At 57.0% G+C, this 26,556-nt stretch overlaps 1 protein-coding gene across 1 annotated transcript in view; it reads right to left on the bottom strand.

Moving 5' to 3' along the window:
- The window catches only part of PLEKHG5 (pleckstrin homology and RhoGEF domain containing G5), a 50,200-nt gene that overhangs the window by 21,045 nt on the left and 2,599 nt on the right, over positions 1–26,556 (bottom strand). Inside the window, exon 2 of the mRNA XM_052653812.1 lies at positions 8,348–8,424. Coding sequence (XP_052509772.1) covers positions 8,348–8,424 — 77 coding nt within the window. The remainder of the gene's footprint in view (positions 1–8,347; positions 8,425–26,556) is intronic.

Below are 26,556 nucleotides of genomic sequence, written 5' to 3'. Positions count from 1 at the left end.
GGTGGTTTGGGCAGCAGGGACTTGAGCTCCACCCCCTTGAGGACAGGGAAGATCCCCAAGCCCACTAGTCTGGGGTAGCCAGGTTGCACTGAGTGGAGACCATCAGGACTGGGCCAGGACAGGTCACCAGAGGTCACCGGAGTGACCAGGTTCTGGCCACCCTGAGTCACGCTCCCGCTTGGGTTCTCCATCCAGGGCTGGGGCTGCTCCTTGGAGGGCCAGGGCCCTGCTGTCCCAGGGCCAAGAGTGCAGGGTCACGGAACCTGTGGAGCAGAGGAAGAAAGAAGCCCTGCACAGGGAAGGGAGGAGGCCTCGGGAGGCTTCGAGGTTCCCACCGCCTCGCTAAATAGGGAGCTGAAATAGCCCGTGAGCAGGCCCAAAAGGTCCCAGCCCCTGACTCCCTGAGGAGGGGGCCCCTCCCTAGCCCAGCCCCAGCTCCAGGCTCATGAGTCAGGACTGGCTTGTTGAAACTGATACCCAGAAACCAGATGCCATGGCTGATGAATAATGGAGTCTCCAAGGCAGGAGCCCCCTGCCACTCCCGCCCTGCAGCACCTCCCCAGCCCCAGAAAAGCAGAGGCCTGTGGGCCTCCCCTTCCCCACAGTGGATTGGGGCCCCAGCCTGGTCTGCAGTGGGAGAGGGGAGGTCACAGGTCTGGGGCCAGCTCTGTGCTCTGTCCACAGGAGACTGGCCTAGAACCAGGAGTTGGGACTCTCTGGCCAGGGGGACACCCCTGCCCAGGGGCTCCCTACCCAAGCTAAGCTCCCCTAAGAGGCTCCCAGCCCCGAGGCTCCATCTGGCACCTTGGAAATCCAGGGGTGGAGGCTGCATGCATGGGCATGTTAGCCAGGGAGGAGCCGGCTCTGCCAGGCTGCTCTCCTCTCCAAACGGCCCATCTGGCTCCTCCCTTCCCCTAGGCCTGGGCCTCACCGCTTGTTCTCAGGTTCTGGGGTCCCCCCGGAGGCAGAGCCTGCTCTAAGGACCTGCCCTGTGCTGGGAAGATGGTAAGGGTGTAGACAACCTCTCCGCAGGCCAGCTCCACACCACCAAGTCCAGAAGCCAGTGAGCCCTCTTCCTCCCCAGGGAGCCAACCAGCTGGGACCAGTGGGTACTAGGCGGAAAAGGAGAGGCTGTGTGGTCCATGAACTTTGCCCCCTGCCCTGGTCCTGCAGAAATGTGTCCTGGAGCCCCAGCCCCCAACCAGGAAGCCTGCAACTTCTCCAGGCACCTCTTGTTTCAGAGCCACACAAAAGGCTCTTTGGGAGGAAATCAGGGAGAGGGCACAGGCCTGGGCTGCACACCTGCTTCTGGGGCTCACCTACCTACCTCCTACCCTTCCCTACTGTGCAAAGATGGCACTGGCCAGTTTTCTAGAATTCTCTATCTAGGGATGGCTGCTGGGTTCAAATGTGTATCTGGACTCTGGCAAAGGAGCAGAAGAATAGTGAAACAAATCCTTCCAGAGCCCTCCAAGCCTGGGGAAGGAAATGGAGGAATCGGTAGGGGTCCGAGGCCCCTGGGCCTCCATTTCCTCAGTCTTTCATCAGAGCGGCCCAGGGTTTCTCCTGGCCTCTGGGTCTCCAGAAGACCCATGGGTCCTCTGGCTCTCTCTCTCCCCTTTTCCCCAGCGAGGACCAGGCCAGACCCAGGCGGCCTGAGGTGCAGACTCTCGCGCCCCCTGCCGGCATCGAGAGGACTTTCCCCTCGGACCGTCATGGACGCCCAGATGCGGCAAGGTCGCCGAAACCACGTATTTAAGTCCCGCCAAATCCCCTTCGGAACCTTTCGCCCCACCAGCAGCCCTCACACCAGGGCTGGGGCCCTACAGACTCCTCACGGCCATTTATCCCAGCCGACCCCACCCTAGAGTCATTGTGGGGGCGGGCGCTGGAGCCCATTCCACCTTCAAGTAAGTGGAAGCAGAGCCAGTGGCACCCATCGACGGCCACCTGCAGGCCCAGGGCTGTGTGGGACTCTCGCCCTCCCCTACCCGCAATATCCCTCCTGCTCCCCCCGCCCCGGGCTTCTGTCTATTAATTCAGGGGGAGTCTTGGCTCCCGGACCCACCCCACCTCTGAACTTCCCCGTGAGACTCACCTAGGGACATGGGTCTCCTCCCCAGTGGCTAGGGCTCGGGTCAAGACTGCCAAAGCTCCGAGGGGCCTGTAGGGCGAGGGCCACAGGAACCGCGGGGCGGGCTCGGTCCGCTCTGCGCCGGCGGGGGCGCGGGTCGTAGGGGAATTACGGTAGGCCGGCGCGGGCGCTACCACCTGGGCGGGCCGGGACGTACCATCGGCGCGCCCGGCTGTGCCGGGGAGGGGCTGCGCTCCCGGGAAGCTCCGGGCGCCCCACCCCGTGGCCCACGGGGTGGCTGGAGGGCCGGCCGGCGTTTGGGGGTAACCTAGGGTCCGGGCTGCGGACAGAGGTAAGGAGGCCGTTGTCACTGTCCCCAAGGGGGCTGCCCTTACAGACTTGCAGAAAGTTCAAAACCTGCAGTCTTTGACCTGGGCTTTAAGAAAAGAGTTCGCCTTTTCGACCCCGGCCAGGGCCAGCGGCAGGATGCTGCCCCCCGGGATCCAGAAGGAGGCATCTGCAGGCCCTGCCCGCCCTGGGAATCGCCCCAAGCCAGGCTGGCTTCCGCTGGATTCTGAACTGCGCCCTCCGCGGCGCCTGAGAAACGGACCCGCCTAGCTCCGTGCCTCCCTCTTTTTTCCTGGCCCACGCCTAGTAGGTCCTGAAAGAGGGGCCCATCCCGCCCTTCGGTGGTTCCTGGCAGATTGAGTTCAGAATAACTCAGCGTTCAGGACTTGAGGTAGGGGTAGTGTCTGGGGATACCCCGCCCCAAGCACACCTACCCCCTTCCCTAGGGAGTCTGGCATGATAGGACTGCAACCCCTGACTCCCAGCCTCCTGGTTCAGACCTACTTGCATTTTCCCAACTCTAGATCACCCCCATCAGACACCCTCCAGACTACAGGAGGCCCCTCCTAATGGGAGTCACCGTCCTTAGCAGCGCTGACCTCCCTGGGGCTGGTCCACAACAGGGCAGCTCATCTTGGCCAGGTGGCATGTGGTGAGTCCTCTGTCCCGGCCTCTGGGGCACCCCAGACCTTCACTTTCCCCCTCCAAATTACTTAGCCAAAGCCCCAAAGTTCCACTTGCACTGCTTCCCTGGTCCTGCCCCATTCTCCAGTCACACACTGGACTGCCCCGGATCTACAACTGACCAGCATCTCTAAGAACCAGCTACCTCCAGAGATCCCAGAATCTGGCCATTCTCAAGGGTGCCTGGCCTTCACCTCTCGCCCCCAAACCATTGCCCAGGAGAGTGACTCCTTCTTCCATTATTCACCACATCCTGCCCACTCTTTCTCCACAAGGACCTCAGACCCACCCCTTCCTCTGCCCTGTGTCCACAGGTCTTCATCTGACAAGCCTTCCCCTAGACACAGACACCACCCCTACCGACTCATCCCTGCCACCTCACAGCCCAATGTTAAGCTGGAAGGGAAGTCTGAGGTCATCAAATCCAATCTTCACTCTCTGCTTAAACTGCCTCTAGCAATGGGGTGCTCACTACCTATGTATCAGAGAACAGCTTCAGCTGTTGGAGACTCTTACCTATACTGAACCAAAGTCCACCTCCCTGCCAGGGCCCTTGGGAGCCCTGCAGGAAAACTCACCAGGCACTCCTTTCCTCCTGACAGTTCGTTAGAAATGGTGGGCTCTGAGGACAGACAGACCTGGTTGAGACAGACCCAGTTGAGACAGACCCAGGCAAGTTATTTTCTCCTCTCTTTTTCTCAGTGTCCTGTCTCTGATGGAGATGGCGTGTCCTTGCTGCACAGAGTGGGGGTGAGGACTAGATGAGGTCCCCATGGAGAAGCACTGAGGCAGGGCCTGGCACGCAGGGCCTGGCACGCAGTAGGTGCTAAGAACACAGTGGCTGCTAGAACTGATACCTTTAAGGATGATGCCCTGAGGGTCCCATCTCCAGGACAAACACCCCAAGTCTTCCATCCCCTCAAAGGCGGTTCCCTAGGCCAATGTCAGCCCTTCTCTGTGTCCCCTTGTGACCTGAGGTGCCCTGTACGGATTTCCATCAGAATGCCCAGATCAAGGGACTCTGCCCTGTGGTTAACTTGCAGGAGGGTGGGGACACCCACCAGGTCATCACCTGGCCCTTTGGGAGGGAGGGAGCAAACACTTCCTCTGGGTCCCCAACAGGACACCTGCCCTGGGGACAGGATAGCTGTGCAGTAAACATCCGTCTGGCTGGGTGGGGTTGATCAGGTCTAGGATGGAACCAAGGTGGTCTCAGATCTCAGGGAAAGGAGGGCATGCTGGGAGCCTAGGGTTTTTTTCTCCCCCTGCACACATGATACACCATGATCACAGCTAGCATCCTCTTGAACACCACAGCAAGCCACGCTCTCTGCTAAGCACTCCACAGTTGAGCCCTCTTAATTCTTGTCACAACTCTAGAAGCCTCAGCTTCCAGATGAGGAAACTGAGGCTCAGAGGTAGACTGACTTTCCCAGGGTCCTGCAGTTGGAAAAGGGGTAGGCTGCAACCCTGAAGTTCCCAGGTGTGGGTTACTCCATACATCTTTTACAAATATATTCATTTATTTATTTGGCTGTGACAGGTCTTGGTTGCGACACACAGGATCTTCAATCTTCACTGCAGCATGTGGGGTCTTTAGCTGTGGCAAGCAAACTCCTAGTTGCGGCATGTGGGATCTAGTTCCCTGACCAGGGATGGAACTTAGGATCCCAGCATTGGGAGCACAGTATCTTAGCCACTGGACCACCAGGAAGGTTCCCTACTCTACACATCTTCCTCTTGGGGAAGTGTAGGGATACCACCTCCCTCCGTGGTCCCCAAGACAGGTAGTTCAAACACCTCACCTGGACCTCAGGATGCTCCCTGTTCAGTTTTGCCTACCTTTCCCCATCCTCTGAGCCCTACTCACTCTTTCCATTCCCAATATCCATCCCCATCCCCACTCAGCTTTCTTCCATCTTAATAAGCCCTCATTTCTCTGGACACCAGCAGCCACCTCCAGGAAGTCCATCCTGGTTATCTCCATTCCCCCAGAGTGAACTCCAGGAACAGAAGGGAGTGGCTGATCCATTTCACAAGCCCCAGCACCCAGGAGAGGCTCAAATAAAACCTCAAGGGTGGAGACGTCTGTGGCAGTCCAATGGTTAAGGCGCCATGCTGCCGATGCAGGGTGAACCAGTTCAATCCCTGGTCGGGGAACTAAGATCCTACGTGCCACACCCAAAAATAAATAAAAACAAAGATGTAACCAACCAACCAAACAAAAATCCTCAGAATTCCCTGGTGGCGCATTGGCTAAGAATCCGCCTGCCAATGGAGGGGACATGAGTTCAGTCCCTGCTCCAGGATGAGTCCACATGTGGAGGAGCAACTAAGCCTGTGCAAATAACTACTGAGCCAGTGTGCTACAGCTACTGAAGCCTGTGAGCCCTAGAGCCCATGCTCTGCAATGAGAGAAGCTACTGCAATGAGAAGCCCATGCAACAAAGAGTAGCTCTCCTCTCTCTGCCACTAGAGAAAGCCCGTACAAAGCAATGAAGACCCAGTGCAGCCAAAGAACAAACACACACACAAAAAACCTCAAGAGTGGGCCCGGAAGCAGAAGGGTCCAGCCTGGTTGAAAGATGGGGCTTCCCCAGGGCAGCCTGGGGGGGGCCAGTCTGACAAACCCAAGTCCTCACTTCCCTCCTCCTCCCTGGGAGCCTGGGGTCAGCTCCAGGAGGGGAACAATTTTGTTCCCCGGAGATCTCCAGGCCTAGAACAGGGCCTGGCACGCCAGGTGCTTCAGGCTGATTTGGTGAATGAATGAATGATGTCATCTCCTTCAAAACGCTAGTCACATCCTGCTAGCGGTTCCTAGAATGGCTGGGGAGGACAGTAAGAACGAGGCCCTCCATCTCTTTCCAGGCTATGCTTGGCCAGTCATGCTGTGTGACGTGGGCTAGTTCTTTTGTCTCTCTGAGCCTCAGTTTCCTTATGTTTCACATAGGAATGATAACAATGCGTTTCTTCTAAGGTTCTCACAAAAGTTCAGTGAAACAAGCATGAGGACCTGACAACCTGCCTGGCACGTAAACATGTTTGGTCACTGGTGGTTCTTATCACCAACAATAGGATATTCTTTGCTCGTCTCTCTCACCAACCTGGGTGTCATTCGCCTCCTCTGACCCTCTGCTCCAGCCTGCTCCTACCCTTGGCAAGACCTGCCTCTTGCCCCTTGTTTCCTGCCTCTGCACTTCTGCCTGTGGCAGTCCCCTCTTCCTGGACTGCCCCTGGCTTCTGCTCTGCCTGTCCACATTTTCAGGCTTAGTGATAAAGAACTCACCTGTCAGTGCCAGAGACCTAACAGACACAGGTTTGATCCCTGGGTCAGGAAGATTCTCTGAGGGAGGAAATGTCAACCCACTCCAGTATTCTTGCCAGGAGAATCCCCATGGACTCCTGGGGACCAGGAGCCCGGCGGGCTACAGTCCATGGGGTTACAAAGAGTCGGACACGACCGAAGCAACTTAGCATGCATGCATGTCCACCTTTTCACTCCCATCAGAGGTCACCTCCTCCAGGATGTCTTCCCTGACTAGACCTTCTGCCTCTGATCGCTCAGGCATCCTTGTGGCCCAAGTGTGTATCACCTGTCCCAAAGCGGATGCCACCAGCAACAGAGCTAGGGCTCTCCTCCTGCAGGCTGGGTGACTGTCTGCTGCTGATGCCAACATCAGCCATGTTGAATTGCAGGCAGCCCACGGCTGGGCTGGAGTTGAGACCTGGAGGCTGCAGAAGGCCCTCAGGCACCCTGACACCAACTCTCATGTCATAGGCCTCACCCCTGCCCCTTCCTATGGCAGCTTATGGGCCTGCCTGAGGGGTGGCTGCCCACAGAAGAGGCTGGGTCAGTGTGGCCTGCCCCCTTTGCCATCCCTCTGGGTCAGGCAGAGGCCCCAAGGCTTCACAGTCCCCTGGCAGGATGTAACTGAGGGTAGCTGGGGCCAATTTGTTGCCAGGAGCCCCCATATGGGGGAGAGGCAGCCAGCCAACACCAGAGCCCTGATGCCAGGCACCATCCGTGCCAGCAGATTGCATCTGACATCACAGCCGCCCCCTTGCCGGTGACCACGGCAACTGGAAGCCTCCCCCTCCTCTCCCCACCCCCAGAACAGCCCTCCAACGTTCCTTCCAGCCATGGTCTTCCTGTACAGAATGTAAGCGGCTGTGTCCGGGTGGAAGGGTGTAACGGGGCGGCATCTTTAATCTTCTGCAGCTGCAGAGCTGAGCTGCACAGTGGCTAGGAACAGGGCTCTGGCACCACACAGATCAGGGTTTTGGGTTCGAATCTTAGCTCTCCCGCATCCTAAAGATGCGTTCTCAGGTGACCCGCTACCTCTCCACTGTAAATGAGAATAATGACGGGACAGTTGTCAGAAGGCCAGAGGGAGGAGATAAAGAGTCCTCAGAGCTCGGGGTGACAAGGTGAGTTGCGGCAGTTACCACTACTGTCCCTCAAATGCGTGCGGGGAGGGGCCCAACCCAGGTTCCAACCCTGGCTCAGTCTCTCCTGAGCTGTGGGGCCTCAGCCGGGTCACAGGACATCTCTGAACCTTGGTATCTTCATCTGGAAAACAGGGCAATGACCCACACCTTCCCAGCAGAGCTGCCACAAACAGCACATGAGGCACAGGGCCCAGCAGAGACCAGGCAGAAGGCCCCCATCATTTTTATCTGTATCCCTCTTGTTTTGTCCACTCCTAGCTCCCAAGTCCTGACACTCCAGGACCAGTGGGCCCCCTCTTCCCTTCCTCATCCCCAGGCCTGCAGTCACTGTCACAAAGTCCCATAGTGTCCCTGACCCATGCCCAGGCCTGAAGAGTAGCCTGGTGGCCCAGGAAGAGTGCCCATGGGGCACTGGAACGGAACCTTGGTTGCAGGGTCGGGGGGTGTCTCTGCTTGCTGATTCTCAGCTTCCTCATCAGTGACATTGAGCAGCAGTGCCTGTCACTTCAGGGCTCTAAGGACCGCAGGGCAAGAAAGGGCTTTGAGGCACCCCTCCTCTTGCTGCCTTCATAGAATTCCCCCAAACTCTGCTCTTTCTGAACCAAGGTCAGCCCCTCTGCCTCCTAAACCAGCCATCCTGCAGCCCTGCCCACCCCTGAACTCAGGCCACACTGTGGCCAGGCCAGCTGCACCCTTGCCAGGGCCCCATGGATTTCCGGGCCTGCATAGAGGGGGTGGTTAGCATCCTGCCCCCTCTGCCCCAGCAGCCCCCAGGCCCACCAGCCTCCCTACCTTAGCAGCCCGGCCCTTGTCCATGCAGTCAGGGTTCTGGCAAAGCAGTCCCTTCTCTTCTTCCAGGCTCCGGTCCTCTGCAAAGGAGAGGAGAGGAGCGTTACTAGTTGGGCGGGGCCCAGGGAGGGTGCGCCCCAGGCAGAGGCACCCTGGCTCCCCAGGGCCCAGGAGCCTCCCGACCAGAGGACGGGGTGGGGCGGTCTCCTCAATGCACCCTTCAAAGGAGGGCAGTGTCCCTTTCTCTTTTAAATGCCAACTTATCTGCACAGGAATCTGTGTGCAGAGCCCTTTTCTTGTTGCAGCTCCCTAGGGAAATTATCCAGATTCCAGGGGGAGAAAACATCTTTGGAAATGAACTGCTCCCTCTCTCTGTCCCACTGGTGGGGGGTGGGGAGGGGAAAGGGGGGTGGCTCAGTGACCTTGGGGCCCCAGGGTTCCTGGGGGATTCCTGCAAGACAGTGAGGGGAAGGGGGACTCCAGGGGTCCCAGATCCCTTCCTACTCCTTCCCTCCACATTGCAGCCTCTATGGATGGTCTCCCCCGCAGGAACCTGGGGTGGTCCCTTCACCAGCTGTCCATCTTTGACCCAGAACCTGGCCCCCTCCAAGCTGCCCCTCTTCCTGGGGTGCAGCAGCAGAGGGGACAGGGAAAGGGGGCAAAGAGGCTGCCCACCCCGGCCAGCTTGCAGGGCCAAGGGAAGGGGTGACGAAGCGCGCCCTGACATGGGGACAGAGTTTGGACCCCCACAGCCCTGATTCTGAGACCGGCGTCTACCTCCCATCTCAAGCAGGCCTTCCCCAGAGGAGGGGGCAGGCTGAGCCCCCGCCTGCTGAGGGGAAGGAGCCGGTCCTGCCCTGTCCTTGATCTCCCCCCTACCCCCACCAACTCCCCGACCGGCCCGCGATGCCCCTCGCCAACGCCCCTCCCCGAGCCGGCGCGGAGGCGGCAAGGCCAGCCGGCCTGCATGGCGGGGCCAGGCCGGGCAGGGGGCCCCGCACTCACCCATAGAGGAGGCGTGGGGAGGCCGGGAACGCGGGAGGGGCTGGGGGCGCTGCGGGTAGGCGCGGGGGGCGAGCGCGATGGAGGCGGGGGCGGGGGCGGGCGCCGGCCGGGTGCCTGGGGAGAGGCCGGAGCGCTGCGGCCGAGGGACCCTCGGCTGTGAGAGGCGGGGCGGGGCAGGTGGGCGGTGGGAGGAGCGGAGTGGTAGCCCCGCCTACGGGGCGGGACCCGGAGCCCCGCCCCCCGCGCCCCTCCTCCCGGCGCCCCGCTGGGCAGAGCCTGCACCCGGCGGCGCGGGGCATCAGCCGGGAGGACGCGGCTCACCCTCCCCCTCTCTCTGAAAAGTCGTGGGTGTGACTAAACGCCATCCCTCCGCTCCCCACACTTGCTCAAGCCTCCCAGCCACCTCAAAAGAAAACACCTCTGTTTTTGATGTGGTCGGGAGACATTTTCTCAATCTCCTGCAAAGTGGAAATGAAGGCATTTTAGACAGCTCTGGTATTTCTCCTCGTCCGAAAGGTACCATCGCAGTGGAAATGATGCCTTCTTGTAGACAGGCACGCAGGTCAGGACAGCTCCCGGTTTCCTTTGCCACCCACCCCCAGCAGAGGCCTCTCTTCTCATTTAGAGATGCTCTCAGGGATGGGGTAAGGGTTCCATAAGTGGAGGGGACCTGGAAACTAACGTTGTTTTATTACTATGATCTTGGTGTTGTTTAGCATTTTAAAAACGTTATGAAAGTGTAAAATAAATAGGTATAGAAAAGTGCAGCTCTCATGAGTACACAGCTCAATAAAATTTTCACAAAAACGTATTCGTGCAAAATAACTAGCACCCAGGTTAAGAAGTAGAGCATCACCAGCCCCGATGTGGAAGTCTCCCTCGTGGGGGCTGTCAGCTTCTCCCCTCTGAGCGGATGGTCCTGAACTCTCTTTCGGTTAGTTTTGCCTGATCTTGTAGTTTATGTAAATAGCATCACGAGATACTTGGATAGCATCTTAATCATTACAAAACACTTTTAACTACAGGAATGGAGCCCTGGGGAGGTTGCAAAGACTCCCAAGGGACTCAGCGTGCTCCTAAGCCGGCCCAGACCCCACTGCACCTGGAGGTGGGGCTGGGGGGCCCTGGGTAGATGAACCCCAGGTATGGAAATTTCCCCTGGGGCCCAGGTCCCTCTGCCAAAGGCTACCCTGGTCCCTTCCCCAACGGGAGTAGGGTGTCTGCCCCCTTTCATAGACTGACACTTGGGGACTCACGGGTGACCAAGACCCAGTCCCTTCCCTCGCACACTCTTGGCGGAGGGAACAGAGACGGATCCCAGGTCTTCTGGGTTCTCTGGATTCACTCAGCAAACACGCAGTAAGTCCTTGGAGGGCCTACCTTGTGTCTAGCCCTGAGCTGGGCCCTGGGGACCCATTGGTGACCCCGACAAACCTTGAGGAGCTCATGTGGGGCCCAGTGGGCAGCAAGGCCCTTTGGAAAGCAGCATGAGGGGTTGTCGAGAGGAGGAGGCTGTGTGCAAGAACAGCTGCACAAAGGGCTCCATCCATCAGTGTCCTGAAACTTCCAGGGTGAGAGGGAAGCGATGGTACAGTGTCCCCCAGTCTGCTCTTGGTGAGTGTGAGCCTGGGGTTCTGAGAAGGGACCCCGCTAACTCTCAGCACTCTCAGGCCAGCCCCGCCTCACTCAGTTCACAGAATCACACAGTTCTGATATCCCTTTTGGAATCTCTGCTTCCTCAGCAGTGTGAAGGGCCAAGGACGCCCGTCCTGACTCTAGCTTGGGGGCAAAGGTAGCTGAGGTGGGAGACAGCCCTAGGAGGACCCTGATGGCCCTGCCCAAGCCCTGCCTGCCAGGATGTAGCTGGCTTGAGGGTGGGGTGGAAAGCATGGCCATTCTCCACCACCCAGCAACATCCCCTTTGTCACTTGGGCTTCCAGGAACCTGGAGGCCTCAGCCAACTCTGGGGGAATTTCCCATGCACCCTCCTCAGTCTGGGGAACTCAGCCAGATGAGATCTGCTTGTGTATCTGAGTCCCTGTTAATGGGGAGTAAGACCAAGGGGACCCATAGGAGCAGCTAGTCAGTGGAAACAGCCCTGGAGCTGAGAGGCTATGACCGTGGGACAGCTCCTGGGGGCTGCCTCCACCTCCTGCTCTCGCTCCCCTCAGGGTCCCCACCTGGGAATACCACTCTGACTTGAGTCAGCCTGTGCGGGTCTCCGGCTGCGGGCCCTTAGCCATCTCCAGGCAGACCTGGAACTTAGAACTTGTCGCCCATCCCAAGGTGCCAGAGTCTTTCTTTCTCAGTCTGAAACAGCCCAGCTGCCTTCTGGCCTCCATGGGCTCTGTGGCTCTCCAGCCTCCTCGGGATAGTCAGGGCCCCTCCGCCAGGCAGACCAACCCACACGCCAGCATCCCCCACCCTCTATCTTAGTCACACGATGCCGTTTTCCCTTCTCCTCCAACACGGGCTCCACCACAACTGGCCGACAGGGCGCCTGGGCAGAAGCCGGCCGGCAGACATGTTTTGTTTGGCTGAGCACAGTGCTTCAAAAGAATTTGACTTGGTTGCCAACTTTAAAAAGTCAAATTTCACATAAAAATCCAGATTTCTGGCTTCCATGAACAAACCAGAGGAGCCTGGCAGCTCCGGACCCATATTCCTGATGGCTCCAGTGCCCCGATTGTGTCTGCCTGAGATGGGCACACACCCTTCCACCCTCCATAGTCCCCATCACTCCCTATCGCCTCACCTCAACCCCCTCCCTCTGTTACTCACTGGGGTTCCTGGGACGGAAATGAGCTTCTGACCCTGGCCCAGCCCTTCCTGGTTCTGTTCCTCTGCCCCTGCCATATCTTTCTCATCTCAGTCTGCTGTCTACTGACACCCTGCCCACTGTCGAAGGCCCAAGTCGAATACAGAGAACATCGGAAGGCCCCTGGATCTCAGAACATCCAAATTCCAAATGAATTACTCCCTCTTCAATCCCATTGTCCTAGGATGGGCCTTTGAATTGACTTTGGACCTGTCTTCCCCACTGGACCACTCCAGAAACACCTGCCGATAGCAATAGTTCTAACTTCCGGGCACCCACAGGGCACTGTGTGCTTATCCCACATGGTCTTATTTCAGAGTCAAACCCTCTGCAGCATGGTCTAACCCTAAAAATCAGCCACTGGCCATATTGCAGCTACTAAGCATGTGCAAAGGGGCTTGTCCACACAGATGTGCTGTGCATGTGAAACCTTAGTGCAAAAAAAAAAAGAAAGTAAAAATCTCATTGATGATTTTTTTATACTGATTATACTGATTACATTTTGAAATGATAATGTTTTTGGAATTTATTAGATTAAATAAATTTATTATAATTCATTTCACTTGCTTGTTTTTGTTTTGCCTTTTTATTTATATGTTTTATTTTATTTATTTTTAGCTGTGCTGCACTGCTTGTGGGAACCCTAGCCCTCAGCAGTGAAAGCATAGAATCCTAACTGCTGGACCGCCAGGGAATTCCCTGTTTTGTATTTTTTAAATATGAGTAGTAAAAAAAATCTAAATGAAAGCAACTTCCCTGGTGGTTCAGTGGTTAAGAATCTGCTTGCCAATTCAGGAAATGTGTTCAATCCCTGGTCCAGGAAGATCTCACATGCCACGGGGCAGCTAAGCCCATGCACCATAACTACGGACCCAGTGCTCTGCAACTAGAGAAGCCAGCACACTGAAACGAAGTGCACATGTGGCCAAAAAAAAGTAAATAATGAAAGTTCTAGGGGCTAGCACTTTTCTAAACAATTGAAAGAGGGAGGTTTGATGGTCATGCCCATTTTACAGGTGAGGAAACTGAAGCTCAGAGGATTGGGCAACTTGCCCAAGGTCAGGCAGCTTGTGAGAGATGAGCCTGGGACTTGAGCCTAGAACCATAAAACTCCAAGTTTGTACTCTTAACTATTAGGCCACACAATCCCTATGGTGCCCCATGGTTCCTGGCACAGATATGTGCTTAGCACGTGTGAACTGATCTCTTCATTGTCACATAAGTTCTCCCTTTCCCAGTTGGCTCTAGGCTGAGACAAGTGTACAAGAAATCACACTTGTCATTCCTCAGGGGAGCCCCTTACCTGTAAGTCTCCCCTGACACCATGAACTCTTCTGTCTCAAGGAGACAGAGCTTTCCTACCCAGCAGCTCCCAATCCCGAGCCTGGCCAGGCAAAGGCTGCCCCTCCCAGGAAGCAGCTGTGGCCTTGAATGCCCCCTCCCACGCAAACCCAGCCCTCCTGGGAGCCTGTCTCTGGTTGGGCAGCTGCTGCGGGCTCGGCCAGAACTGAACCCCATCATCAGGGCAGCTTGCAGAAGGGCAAGATTTGACCCAAAGCTGCCCAAGAGCCAAAGGGGTGTGTCCTAAGCAAATGCCTACTGATCTCAGGAACCCCCCACCTCTCCCAACCGAAGATACTGGTCAGAGCATCATAGCGGCCTGAGAAAGAAAGCCCCATGTAGCTTCGTGTGGTAGGGCAGTCAAGTGGGGAACAGCTGGAGGAAGGAACCTGGACCATGGCCTCTGATGCTGTTCCTGACTATAGCCCAGAACAAACAATGGCATCGCCTTCTGAAAATAGAGACCCCCATCCTCTGCCCTGCCTACTCGCATGCCTGGACTCAGTAAGAAGACATGGGAGGATACATCAGAATTCCTTTCTGAGGCCACAGAAACTGTCCACACAGTTCCTGCACACAAGCCTGGGGCTGGCCAGCCACTTCCTGTGGCCGAGGCTGCTGTGGGCACCTGCACATTTGTCCACCACCACAGACTTCCTCCCCAAGGTCCTCGGAGGAACTGAGAGTGGCCGAGGGAGGAACAGGAGCAGGACTGCAGAAACTGGTGTGAGATTCCAGTTCAGGACAGTCACGCTCCGTGCATAAGCTTCCCACCGCCCCCTCATCGCGGGGCTGAGCCGGAGCTGAGGCCCACCGCCCACCGCTGATGGGCCCAGGCCAGGCACTGGCTGGATGCAGAGGACAGAGCCCACACAGACAGCTGTGTGCCCGGCTCTCCCACTCGCCTGCCTCAGCTCACCCATGAGGCCTGCTCACACGCTGTGACCCACCCACCATGTGCTGGGGCCACGAGGCAGGGGTTTGTGACAGTGAACAGGGCCTGGTCCTGCAGCTCCAAGGCAGAGGACGGGAGTTGTGGCATTGTGGATCTGGACACCACCACTCAGCATGCTGCTGAGCGCTGACTACCCTTTCAGAGCAAAGAGGACTGCAGGAATCGTCCCTGCCTCAAAGAGGGGGCATGGAGATGCCAGGAGCCAAGGGAAGCCTTGGCATGGGGCACGTCCCCTCTAAATGCTAGCCGTGGGACCCTGGAGACGGCCCTGGCTGGAGGGGCTGGGGGAAGGGGAGGTGGTTCACAGAAGTTGCTCCAGAGCCCTGGGGATGGCCCAACGGCAGCAAAGCTTGGTTGGCACTCCGCAGTGACTAGACCCAGAGACCCAATAAGAAGCGGGGGATCTGGCCCCTGCTGGGCCTCCTCGGCTGGTGTCTGGGACTGTCTGTTCTCTAGCCAGACCTTGGCCACCTTCCCTGCCTCTGTGGATAGGAACCTGCCAGTTGAAGCAGGACAAGGGGACAGGACTCAGACTGCACCCCATGCTACTGCCCCCAACCCACGCTCTGGTTCTAGAACGGTGCCCGGCTGGGCTGGAAGAGACAGTAAACTTTCTGCCCAGCTGGCCCGAGCCTTCCCCTGCAGTTCTCCCGCCTCCCCCTGCTTCCCTCCCAGCCTCCTGCACAGGTGCCTATGATCCTGGGCCCCAGGTGGGCAGTCTGCCCACCCCACCTCTCCCAGCAGCCACATCCTCCTATCCACTTTGGCCAATAGGACAGCTGGCCGAACAGGGCTTCTCACAGACAGGACACCTGTCATTTACACCCACCAGGCCTCCAGTCTCCCCTCTGGGAGCAGCACCACCCTGCCTGCTGAACCCACACCCTACCTGATCTCTGTCCATGGCGGATCCCAGGCCCACCCATCACATTCTGAGCCTTCTGGCTGCAGGGATGGACCATGCCAGGCTGGGAAAGGTTCCCGCTCCTCTGGGTCTGCAACCTGGAGAAGGGGGCAGAGCCTGGGGCCTGAGACGAAGCCAACAGAGAAAAGGGCCGAGGCCTGAGACGCCATGCCCTGCTGGCTTCTGCAGGCCAGACCTGGACTCCCTTTGTCCTGGGCACTGAATTGTCCCTACGGAATCGGAGGTGCTGGCCTGAGGCTGAACGCTCTGCCAGGCTGCAATTAAATGATCATGATAACAGCCGGGCAGGACCATGCCCTTGCTTTGTGGCAGGCAGCGTTTGAAGGGCTCCATGTGTCACCCCAGGTAGTCCCCTCAGCAACCCCACAATGCCACAGGTATCATTATCCCCATCAATTTGGCACCAAACAGTCCGTCGGGCTCGGCATCCCCCACCACCTATGCTGTCTTTATCTTTTTTTCATGTGAAATCTTAGTTCCCTGACCAGGGATATAACCCAGGGCCCCTGCATTGGAAGTGCGGAGTCGTAATCACTGGACTGCCAGGAAGGTCCCACTTGCTGCCTCTTGAGGGGCTTAATCTCTCTGTGCTTCTGTTTCCTCACCCACAGTGAGGAAAATAGGAGAAATGCCACATGTCCTGGGGTCTTGAACATGAATGTTCCAGAAAGACTCATCCCACCACCCGGCCTGGATTGTGGAGGCAGAGTCTAGGCCTGAAGCACAGCACCGGCCACTGCTGCCCCTAGCCCCAGCTGCCCTGCTTCCAGCCTAGCTGTGGGGCCCATGCTGCCCGCCCTGGCCTGAAGGCCCCCTCGATCCTCCAGCTCAAGCACCTCTCCTCCACCAGCAGTGGCTTTCAGGAGGAGCCTGGTCCCCATACTGTTGCTGAGTAAGTGACTGACAGCAGCACATATATGGTGAGTGTGCCATAGGCTCTGGCCAGAGGGAGGCGGCCAGGTAGACCAGGTGTCCAAGCCTCACAAGTGCCCTCCTGGAAAAGTGGGCCTGCACCTACCCCTAAGGTCCTCGATGATGTCCAAGGTGGAGCTCCAGGAGAAGCGCTCCACAGCCCCCAGCTCCAGCTCGGCCAGGGCCCTAGGCAGGGCCTCCAGCTCGTAGGCACCCCGCTTCTTCCAGTAGAGAAACATCCTGAGGTCTGGGCAGGCCTTCCTACCCAGGCCTGTGCCCTCAGAGCCTGGGTAACCCCAGGGCCCCGGGTCCCCAAGGCCTGGACACAGTGGGTGTAGGGACTGAAGAGGGCTTGCAGAGACCCTAGGGCTGGCCTCAGGCCCGGCGAGTGCGGCCGTCCCCGGGGAGGGGAGCATGCTGGGAGTGGCCGGGGGCCTCAGAGCTGACCAATGGCCAGGGCCCCAGCCCCACACAAAGCGCCTTTCTTCCCCTCCTACAGACATTTTACAAATTTCAACTTCCCGGCCCCCTCGGAGCCCCCACCAAGGGGATGGGCTGGCCGTCTGTGGACCGCAGAGGCCCGGAAAAGAGTCCGATTGTTCCGTGATCTCTTTGCTAAGATAAGTTTTCAGAAGAGAAAAATGTGCTGCTCCAGGAACAATTCCAGCCCCCAATCCCTGACCTCTGACCCCAGCCCCCAGCCCCAGCTGGACCCCACAAGATTTCTTAATGAGGAGTGGAAGCACCCATGGGGTGCTATGGAATGAGCCCAGAGTTGTTTTCAGCAGCCTGACTGGGCCCCCTCCCCAGGAAGCACAAGGCGTTTCCCAGCTTCCCTGAGCAAAGACTGGGGGAGGCCTTCAAGGGTCAGAAGGCACGAGCTGTGGGCCAGGCTGAGGCCCAGAATCAGCCCTTCCGGCTCTCACCAAGGGCCCTTCCCTCGCTGAGCTGGCCAAGCTTCTCCAGCCTGCCCACCTGCCCCTGCCTGCCTCCTCAGACCATGTCACCTACACTGATGGTAGCGCCGTGCATGGAGCCTGGGCAGGCTGAATGGGTGCAAAGGACTTTAGGCATCACCACGGAGCTTCTCAGCCCCCTGTCCAGTGGGCACAAGGGGTGGGGGCCAGCGCAGATGGAAGGGCTGGGGTGGAGGAGCTGGGTGGGGCAGAGCACAGATGAGGAAACTGGGACTCAGCTAACAAGGAGTGGAACTTGAGTTTGCACATAGGACTATCTGGCTTCAAAGTCAACTCGAGGGGGACTTCCCTGGTGGCCCAGTGGCTAAGACTCCCCGCTCCCAATGCAGAAGCCCAGGTTCATTCCTGGTCAGAGAACTATATCCCACAGGCGGCAACTAAAAGTTCATATGCTACAACTAAGACCTGGTGAAGCCAAGTAAATATTTTTATAAAAGCCAACTTGGTGGCCCAGACAGCCACCTGGGGGAGAAGCTCAGTGGTCAGAGAGCAAAGGAGTGGCCCCATGGGGATCCAGGCTGGATGGGGAAAGAGCACCATGCTCAGCCTCCCAGCCAGCCTCCGCCACGTTGCTGAGCCCGCTCTGTGTGACCCTGCTGTGGCTCCCCAACTTTCCAGGGTGCCAAAGAAGCTAGCCTGAGTGGGGGCAGAGATGGCTCCCTCCTGCCCAACCAGATACCTGGCAACAGAGAGGCACAAGGCCTAGGCAGGGGGAGTTGACAGCAAAGGCTCTACTTTCTGGGTGGTGGGGTGGTCACCCCAGGGCTGTGGCGGGTGGGAGGGTGGTGGGGTAGCCATCCATGGAGCCTGCATACCCCCAGCTGAGGGATAAGGTGCCAAGAGGCAGCTCAAGTAATTCAAACCATATGCCTGCCTGCCTGCCTGCCTGCCCACCCGCCTCCTCCTCCGGCCTAGGGCCAGGGCCAGACAAATGCAGCCGGGCCCTTTGGTCTGTAATCACTGGCTCCCACGAAGCCTGGGCCCACACGAGGTGGGGGGCACCTTGGCTCGTGTTTACAGGCAAGTGGCCAGCATGGGGGTGCCAGACCGAGCTCGGGGGAGTCAGATGATTCTTTCCTGGCAGCTGCGGCTGGTCTCAGGGCCCACCCAGCAGAAGCCGGGGTTGCAGAGTGCAGAGTGGTCCCTGAGCAGTTACCCAGTCTAGACCCCCCTGAGTCTAGGCCCAGAGATGCTACTACACTTGGCTGTGTTTTCAAAGCAGTGAGCTCCAAGGACATCACACCCAGGGGGCTGGGGGAGATGACTTCTGATTCTCAGCTTTGGGGTGAATCCAAGGAGCCCCCTACAACATGCACCCACCTGTGGAGGCCTAGCTTGGGGGCTGCTGGTGCTCAGGCCCCGGGGCTGCAGAGATGAGGCCTGGCTGTGCCCCTCCCACTCCCTGGGGTACCTACAGACTCCTCCGAGAGGTTCTCTCTGTCCTCAAATGTGCCTCCTGCTTCCCACCTCCCTGTCCTGGCTCATACAGTCCTGCTGCCTGATGTCCTCCCCCAGTTCCCACGAGCATCACCCATACTCCTCTTGTCCAGGCTGGAAGCCCCCATCCCCGGCTTGGCCTCCATCCTCCCTGTGCAGGAGAGCAGGAGGCACCCGGGGGCTCTGGGAAGACCCACCCAGGCTAATAAATGGGCCCCCACAGTGTCCCAGGGGGGCCCACCAGCCCCCCACCACCACCATAAGGCAGGTGTCAAAGGCAAGTGGACACACCTGGGTCTTTTACTGGGTCTGGGGGAACCAGGAAGCTAGACAGCTAGTAACCCTGCTTACAAATGTGGGGAGGGGGCTCTTTACCACCTCTGAGGGAGGTGAGGTGTGCATGTCTGTCTGTTTTTTTTTTTTTTTCCTTTCCTTTTCTTTTTGGCTGCGCTGGGTCTTCGTTGCTTCATTCTCTAGTTGTGGCGAGCGGGGGTTATTCCTTGTTGGGATACTTGGGCTTCTCATTGTAGTGGCTTCTCTTGTTACGGAGCACAGGCTCTAAGGGCACACAGGCTTCAGTAGTGGTGGCTCCCAGGCTCTAGAGTGCAGGCTCCGTAGCTGTGGTTCACAGGCTTAGTTGCCCTGCACAAAGCATGCAGAATCTTCCTGGACCAGGGATCAAACCCATGTCCACTGCATTGCAAGGTGGATTCTTTTTTCTTGTTTATATATGCATGTGTGTGTATTGGCTGTGTATATACATGTATAGATGTGTATATATATGTGTGTGTGTTGGCTGTGTTGGGTCTTGGTTGCTGTTCATGCTTTTCTGTAGCTGTGGCAAGCAGGGGCTACTCTCTAGTTGCAGTGTGAACGCTTCTCACAGTGGTTGCTTCTCTTATTTCTGAGTTCAGGCTGCACGAGATTCCATAGTTGCAGCACGTGGGCTCAGTTAGTGCAGCTCCCAGGCTCCAGAGCACCAGCTCTATAGTTGTTATGCAAGGGATTATTTGCTCCATGAATTGTGGGATCTGCCCCGACCAGGGATCGAACCTGTGTCTCCTGCATTGGCATGCAGATTCTTTACCATTAGACCCCCAGGGAAGTCCATGTCTGTCTTGTACTCTGCTCTGTCCCCAGATGGGCAGAGTGATGAGAGTCACCATGGGCCTGATGCCATGCTGAGCACAGTTCACACATTATCTCCTTTAATCCTCATGTCAGCCCCATGAGGCCTGTACTATTAGTCCATGTCAGAGGTCATGGTTGAGGCCAGGGGCCATCCAGAGCTGGCAGGGGACAAATGGGGGTGAACTCTAGAGCTGTGCTCTCACCACGAGGCCACAGTGCCAGGCCCTCAATGATGCAGTCATAGGGTATAGAAGGGGCACCCTGCGCCCAGAGGGAGGCAAGATGGCCCTGAGCTGGAAGCCCACCATCCCACAGTCCCAGGTCCTCCTCTCTGCCTAGCTCTTCCTGGAAGCTCATGACCTCTGGACAGGGTGATCCCGGGGGACCCAGGAGACCAATGGCTCATACCCTCTACTTGGCTTGCCCCTTGGAGTGGGGAGCCTTGGTCCCAAGAAGGGAGACCCCAGAGATTTTTCCCTATTGTAAAGAGCTCCCACCGGCCAGGGACCAGGGCTGTGACAGGCAGAGGATGGGCAGTTGGAAACCTGAGGCTGCTTCACCCAGTTCCTGGCAACGGCCTTGGACATGGGGAGGGGGGTCAAGCCCCTGGCAAACCGCAGCTGTTTCCTTGAGAGCGGAAGTGCCACGTGAGGGCCTGAGCAGGGGGCCCGGGAGGCCCGCTGAGTAAGGGGCTGAAAGAGGAAGAGGAGCAGGTGGCCCAAGCTGGCCGTCAACCCCCATGCCCGCCACCTCCCAGCCAGCCACAGTCAACAGAGACCTTGGTCCTGGGGGGACCTTCCCTTCCTGAATTCACAGAGCAGGGGCTCCCTGGGTCCTCTAGATGCCCCTCCCTCTTCAGCCCTGGCTGACCCTGTCCCACCAGGAAAGCTGAGGGCAACTCCCTGAGGAGTGGACAGGTCCAGGGGTCCTGCCTCTGCCTCACTGGCTGGGAAGCCCCAGGCATGACACTTGCTGAAGCCTCAGTTTCCACATCTGTGAAAAGGAGTGAGGTGAGAAGCCACTCCCGCACACTATTGTCTCTAAAAGGTCCCGCTCACGTGGGGCCAAGCAGAGAACAAGAGCTCGCCCCCTGGGGATGAAGACCTGGGGGGTGGTCCCTGCATCCTGCCATGAGGCCCTGCCCCTCCCCCTCACCAGGCAAGGTCCTCCCTGACCCTCTGCTGTCCCCGGAGCCCGCCAGGAGCAAGTGACCACATCTTTCTTCCACCTTCCGGTGTGTGTGGAGGCCTGTCTGGACCCCCAGAGCAGTCTGGGAGCAGCAGTTGAGGGGGTGGGGTGGGGTTGGCCGCTAACAAAGCCAACACTGCCGGACGGTGCCCAGTGCCAGCTGTGCGGCTTGCGTGAGAAGTGGCCTCACGGACTGTGCCGTGCTTAAGTGCTCCCAGGTCGGACTGCAGAGCCTGTTAGGAATTATGTCTGGCCGGCCAGCCAGAGGCCCGTTATATAACACAGCACGGGGCTGGCACTAGCCATCCCCAGCACCCCCGCTCCCCCGCTCCCCAGCCCGAGAGGTGTGTCCCCACCCCCGACATAACACAGCAGACCTCCAGCTCCCGGTGAAGAGAAGGGTCTGCTCCCACCTACCAGAGGCCCCTGCCAAGGACCCTCCAGGGCCAAAGCAGCCGGGTGGATGGCTCCTCACGGGGCCGGGAGTGGCATGGAGACCATCTCCCCAGGCAGCAGGCATGCACCTGCTGGAGGGATGAACAGTAGGGGGTTGGCATGGGTGGCACAGACAAACAGTAAACCAATACGAAGCCTGGATACATGGGCCTGAAGCCTCAGCCACCTGTGAGTCCCTCAGTTTGGAAGGTGCTGAGCCCCGGGGCACTTGGCTGAGGGCCAGCCAGCCTGGCCCTTCAGCCTCCTCGAGGCCTGGCCCCAGGCCATCTCCCCAGACACTTCTTCGCAGCCTAAGACTACTGCATCCCACCCCCAGCAGAGCAGGCTGCACACACCATACCAGGAGGAGTCTGGCCCAGTGTGGGTCTCCCCCCACTTCTGCTGGGCCCACACAGCCCTCTCTCAAACTCTCGGGGACCCAGGGGCTGGGACAGAGACTTGTGAGCTGTTGGGGCATGATGGCTCCCAGGACAGGGTTTGCAGAGCCCAGGACTGAGGTAGGAAGGACATTGTGGTGGGTTTCCACTCCATTCCCAGGGTGGGCACCATGGGCAGCTCCCCTGCAGCATACCCCATAGACGGGCTGTCCCAGCACTCAGTGCATGGATGGTCAGCACTGCTGGGGGAGAGTCCTGCCAGCAGGAAGCCCTGGGCCAGGCAGAGAAGAGGGCCCTGTGGCCCTGGCTGGTAGCCTGTGCATCTTTTTCCCAGGCACTCTGACACTAACCCCCAGAAGCAGAGGCTCCCACTCGGTCAGGGACCTTAGCTCAGTCCTTGTTCTCCAGCCAGCAGCTGGGCAGACAGCAGGGACACTGACACGAGCCAAACCCCTCTGTGCACCAAGTCCTGGACCCAGAGCCCTGGAGATGGACCCAAAGCTGCTTAGCGATGCTGTCTTTGCATTTCTATCTCTCCATCATCCAGAGTGGGAAGGGAGGCTCAAGAGGGCCTAGAGACCTGCCCGGGTCAGCTGGGAAATGGGCGGGGGCTGCTGGCAGAGTCTCCTCACCACCACCCCCACCCTGTGCCACTGCTCCCTTCAGGGTCAGAATAGTCAAGCTCCACGTGCTACCAGGGTGCAGTCAATTCATGGCCCTCCCTACCCATCGCTGCCAGCACCCTGGACTGAAACATGGGGGCTCGGGGGGCCCTTTCCAGGGTCCTTCCCCTCCCTAGATGCACCCTGCTTCGGGACTCTGGGACCCACTGATCACAGCCCTCCAAGGATATGGGTCCCTTCCTGGGCTCTCTTGAGTGTGTGGGGGAGGGTGACAGCCAGACAACAGGCCCCTCAGACCCAGGCAACTCCCCAGAGGGAAGGGGTGGGAGGTCTAGCCACTGTCCAGCCTCTGGCCTGACTGTTCTCATCCACCCCTCTGCCCACCGCAGCCTGGGGACAAGCACACCCTCAGGCTAGCTGGCCATGGACCAGCTGCCCACACCATTCTCAGCTCTGCCTCTAGAATGCCCTGGCCCCCACTCAGGCCATCACCACTGTGTCTAGGCCCCCTGTCTCATTCTTGCCCCTCCAAGTCAGCCTCCAGAATGCAGCCTGGCACCTGGCTGAGATCCCAGCTCCTGCTGGCTGTGTGACCTTGGGCAACTTACTTAGCCTCTCTGGGCTTTAGTTCCCTCATCTATCCAGTGATGGTACTCACAGGGCAGCTGTGGGGATTAAAATGACTTAGTCCAGAAGAGCATCCTCCACAGTCAGTGGACAATGACCAAAAATCATAGCATGAATACAAAGCAAATCTGAAAATGTCCCTGCTTTGATTAAAAATTCACTCCCTACCATCTGTGGGACAAGGTCACCCTCCCTAGCATAGCCACTCACACCCTTCTGGACCTGTCCCCACCCACTTCTCTCTGGTGGAGCCATCCCCCAACCTCAGCCAGGCAACTCTTTGATCCAGCCTCTACTGCAGGTGACCATACAGAAAGGTGCAGCCTGGATCCTTCTGCACTGAGAGCCCCTTGAAGCAGCTGTGTGTGTGTGTGTGTTTGAGTCCTTTAGTCATGTCTGACTCTTTGTGTCCCCATGGGCTGTAGCCCACCAGGCTCCTCTGTCCATGGACTTCTCCAGGCAAGAATACTGGAGTGGATTGCCATTCCCTTCTCCACGGGATCTGCCCAACCCAGGGATCGAACGTGGGTCTCCTGCACTGCAGGCGTATTCTTTTCTGTCTGAGCCACCTCCCCTGAACACAGGACTGAGGCCAGCCTGGAACAGAGCAGGTGCCAGGGGATTGCTCATTGACTGAATGAGTTCATAACCAACTATTGCTCACAGGGTCCACTTCCGAATACCTCAAAACTTCGTCCAGTGAAGGTGGCCAGGACACCCAGCCTGAGGTCAGACCTGGCCAGCTCGTGGGAGGAGTAGAGACCCCAGCTAGACCCAGGCCCTGTCAGCTGGTACGCTAGGGTTTTCCCAGCTGGGAGCGGGCGGGGGGGAGAGGAGGAAATGGAGGCCTGCCCCAGGGCTGTCTGTGGCTATGGCAGGGTGGCCACATTCCACTCTCGCTGCCAGCCGCTGGCCACTGCAGGCTTTCAAACCTGGCCAGACAGTCTGAGAGGCTGGGCCCTCTGGAGGGCCAAGTCTGTCCAAGGAACAAAGGCGTTTGAGCCAGGCTCCCAACCACAGAAAAGACTGGCCAGACTTCCAGGACAGCTGGGATTTCAAAATATCTAACCCATTGTTGGAACGCTGATCCCAATGGTTGGAAACTATTGTTGCCATCCCCTTGGACATCTCTGCAGAGACCCAGGTTGCCTGGGATGGGCTTTGTCTCCCTGTTGGTCCATGGAGGCCAGAGACCTCTCCTTTCCCCCAAGGCAAGGATGCAGGCCCAGCCTACAGACAGTTTCTGGGCAGGGCAACTGCTGGCTGTAATGGCTTACAGTGAATGCTGGTGCTCGAAGAGCCTCCTATTGGGCCTGGAGAGGGGCTGCCTCGGTCCTGTTCATTTGTATCACAAGAAAAATATCTGCTAATGGACAGGGACTGACCATGAGTGTGCGTGTGCATCTGTGTGTGTGAGTGCGTATGCACACTATTGAAGATACTCCTCTCTGAGGAAGGTGAGTTGGAACAGAGACTGGCCTGATGTGAAGGAGCTAGTCGTACAGACATCTGAGAAAACAGCAAATGCAAAGGCCCTGGGGAAAGGACATATAATGTGCTGAAGTTCAGGTGACCAAGGTCCACTTAACCTTGCCCAGACTAAGAGGAGTCCCAGGACACAGGACTTTCAGTGGTTTTCTTTTTTAGTAATTTTTATTTATTTATTTGGCTGTGCTGGGTCTTAGTTGCAGCATATGAACTCTTAGTTCCAGCATGTGGGATCTAGTTCTCTGACCAGGGATGGAACCTGGGCTCTTTGCATTGGGAGCACAGAACCTTAGCCACTGGACACCAGGCAGGGAGGTTTCAGGGCTTCTAGTTTTAAAATCAGGATATGTTGGTCACCCAAAGTGAAAACAGAGACAGATTTTATTTTCTGCGGATCCAAAATCTCTGTGGACTGTGACTGCAGCCATGAAATTAAAAGACACTTTCTCCTTGGAAGAAAAGCTATGAAAAACCTAGACAGTGTATTAAAAAGCAGAGATATCACTTTGCCAACAAAGATCCATATAGTCAAAGCTTTGGTTTTTCCAGTAGTCATGAATGGATGTGAGAATTGGACCATAAAGAAGACTGAATGTCGAAGAACTGATGCTTTCAAACTGTGGTGCTGGAGAAGACTTTGAGTCCCTTGGACAGCAAGGAGGTCAAACCAGTCAATCCTAAAAGAAATCAACCCTGTATATTCATTGGAAGGACTGGTGCTGAAGCTGAACCTCCAATACTTTGGCCGCCTCATGCCAAGAGCCAACTCATTGGAAAAGACCTTGATGCTGTGAAAGATTGAAGGCAGGAGGAGAAGGTGGTGACAGAAGAGGAGACGGTTGGATGGCATCACTGACCCAGTGGACATGAGTTTGAACAAGCTCCAGGAGATAGTGAAGGACAGGGAAGCCTGGTGTGCTGCAGTCCATGAGGTTCACAAACTCAACTTAGTGGCTAAACAACAGGAGGATCACGGAGTGCCCTTGATGCCCCCCATCTGTGGAAGTTTCAGAGGCATGATGTCAGAGCCTACAGCTGTCCTTGTCCCTCAGCCAAGGGCCACAGCATTTCAGTAATGGGAGTGGACAAAGAAGAGAAGTGCCTGAGGCCATGTAAGGGGACCCCATCCAGCCACCCACACTCATGTGCCAGGGATAGGCTCCGAACAGATGATGACCAGACATAGAAAGCACATGAAGGGCTGAAATACTCTGCTCCTGGGGGACAAATGGCTTTCTGGATGACAACCTGGGACTAGCCATTAAAAAGCAAAATGTCCAGCACAGCCAATAAATGAAATTATTTTTCAAAAATGTAAAATGCTAATCCTCTTCCACCCAGTAATTCCACATCCAGAAATGTATTCTATAGATACTCTTTTCAGAAGTCCACAGGTATAAGGATGCTCACTACATCATCACTTACAGGAGTGAAAAACTGGAAACAACCCCAAATGTCCACTCATAGAGAGTCAGTTTAAAAATTAAGTATATCAATACATATCAATATCATGAAGCCATTAAAAAGAATGAGGTGGACTTTTATACACTGCAGTTTTTAATGTCCAAAATATAGTATTAAGTGGAAAAAGCAACTGCATATTTTCCTCAATTTCATGTCAACATTTTTACATATATGTGCATATTTAGATATGTGCACTGTGTATATATTCAGAGAAAAAAAATCTGAAATACAATTGGAAATAACAGAAAATCAGAACTTATAGCTTCATTATTTACGTACTGTTTGAGAATTTTATAATGAAAATATATTACTTGTATAAGCAGAACAGGGCTTCCCTGTTATATTCCCTTTACCATCTGGTGGCTCAGATGGTAAAGAGTCTGCCTGCAATGCAGGAGAGCTGGGCTCCATCCCTGGGTCAGGAAGATCCCCTGGAGAAGGGAATGGCAACCCATTCCAGTATTCTCGCCTGGAGAAGTCCATGGACA

Source organism: Budorcas taxicolor, chromosome 16 (genome assembly GCF_023091745.1).
Source record: "Budorcas taxicolor isolate Tak-1 chromosome 16, Takin1.1, whole genome shotgun sequence".
NCBI classification, from domain to species: Eukaryota; Metazoa; Chordata; class Mammalia; order Artiodactyla; family Bovidae; genus Budorcas; species Budorcas taxicolor.
The sequence above is the reverse complement of the archived record's forward strand: the minus strand, read 5'-3'. Positions and strand labels throughout refer to the sequence as shown.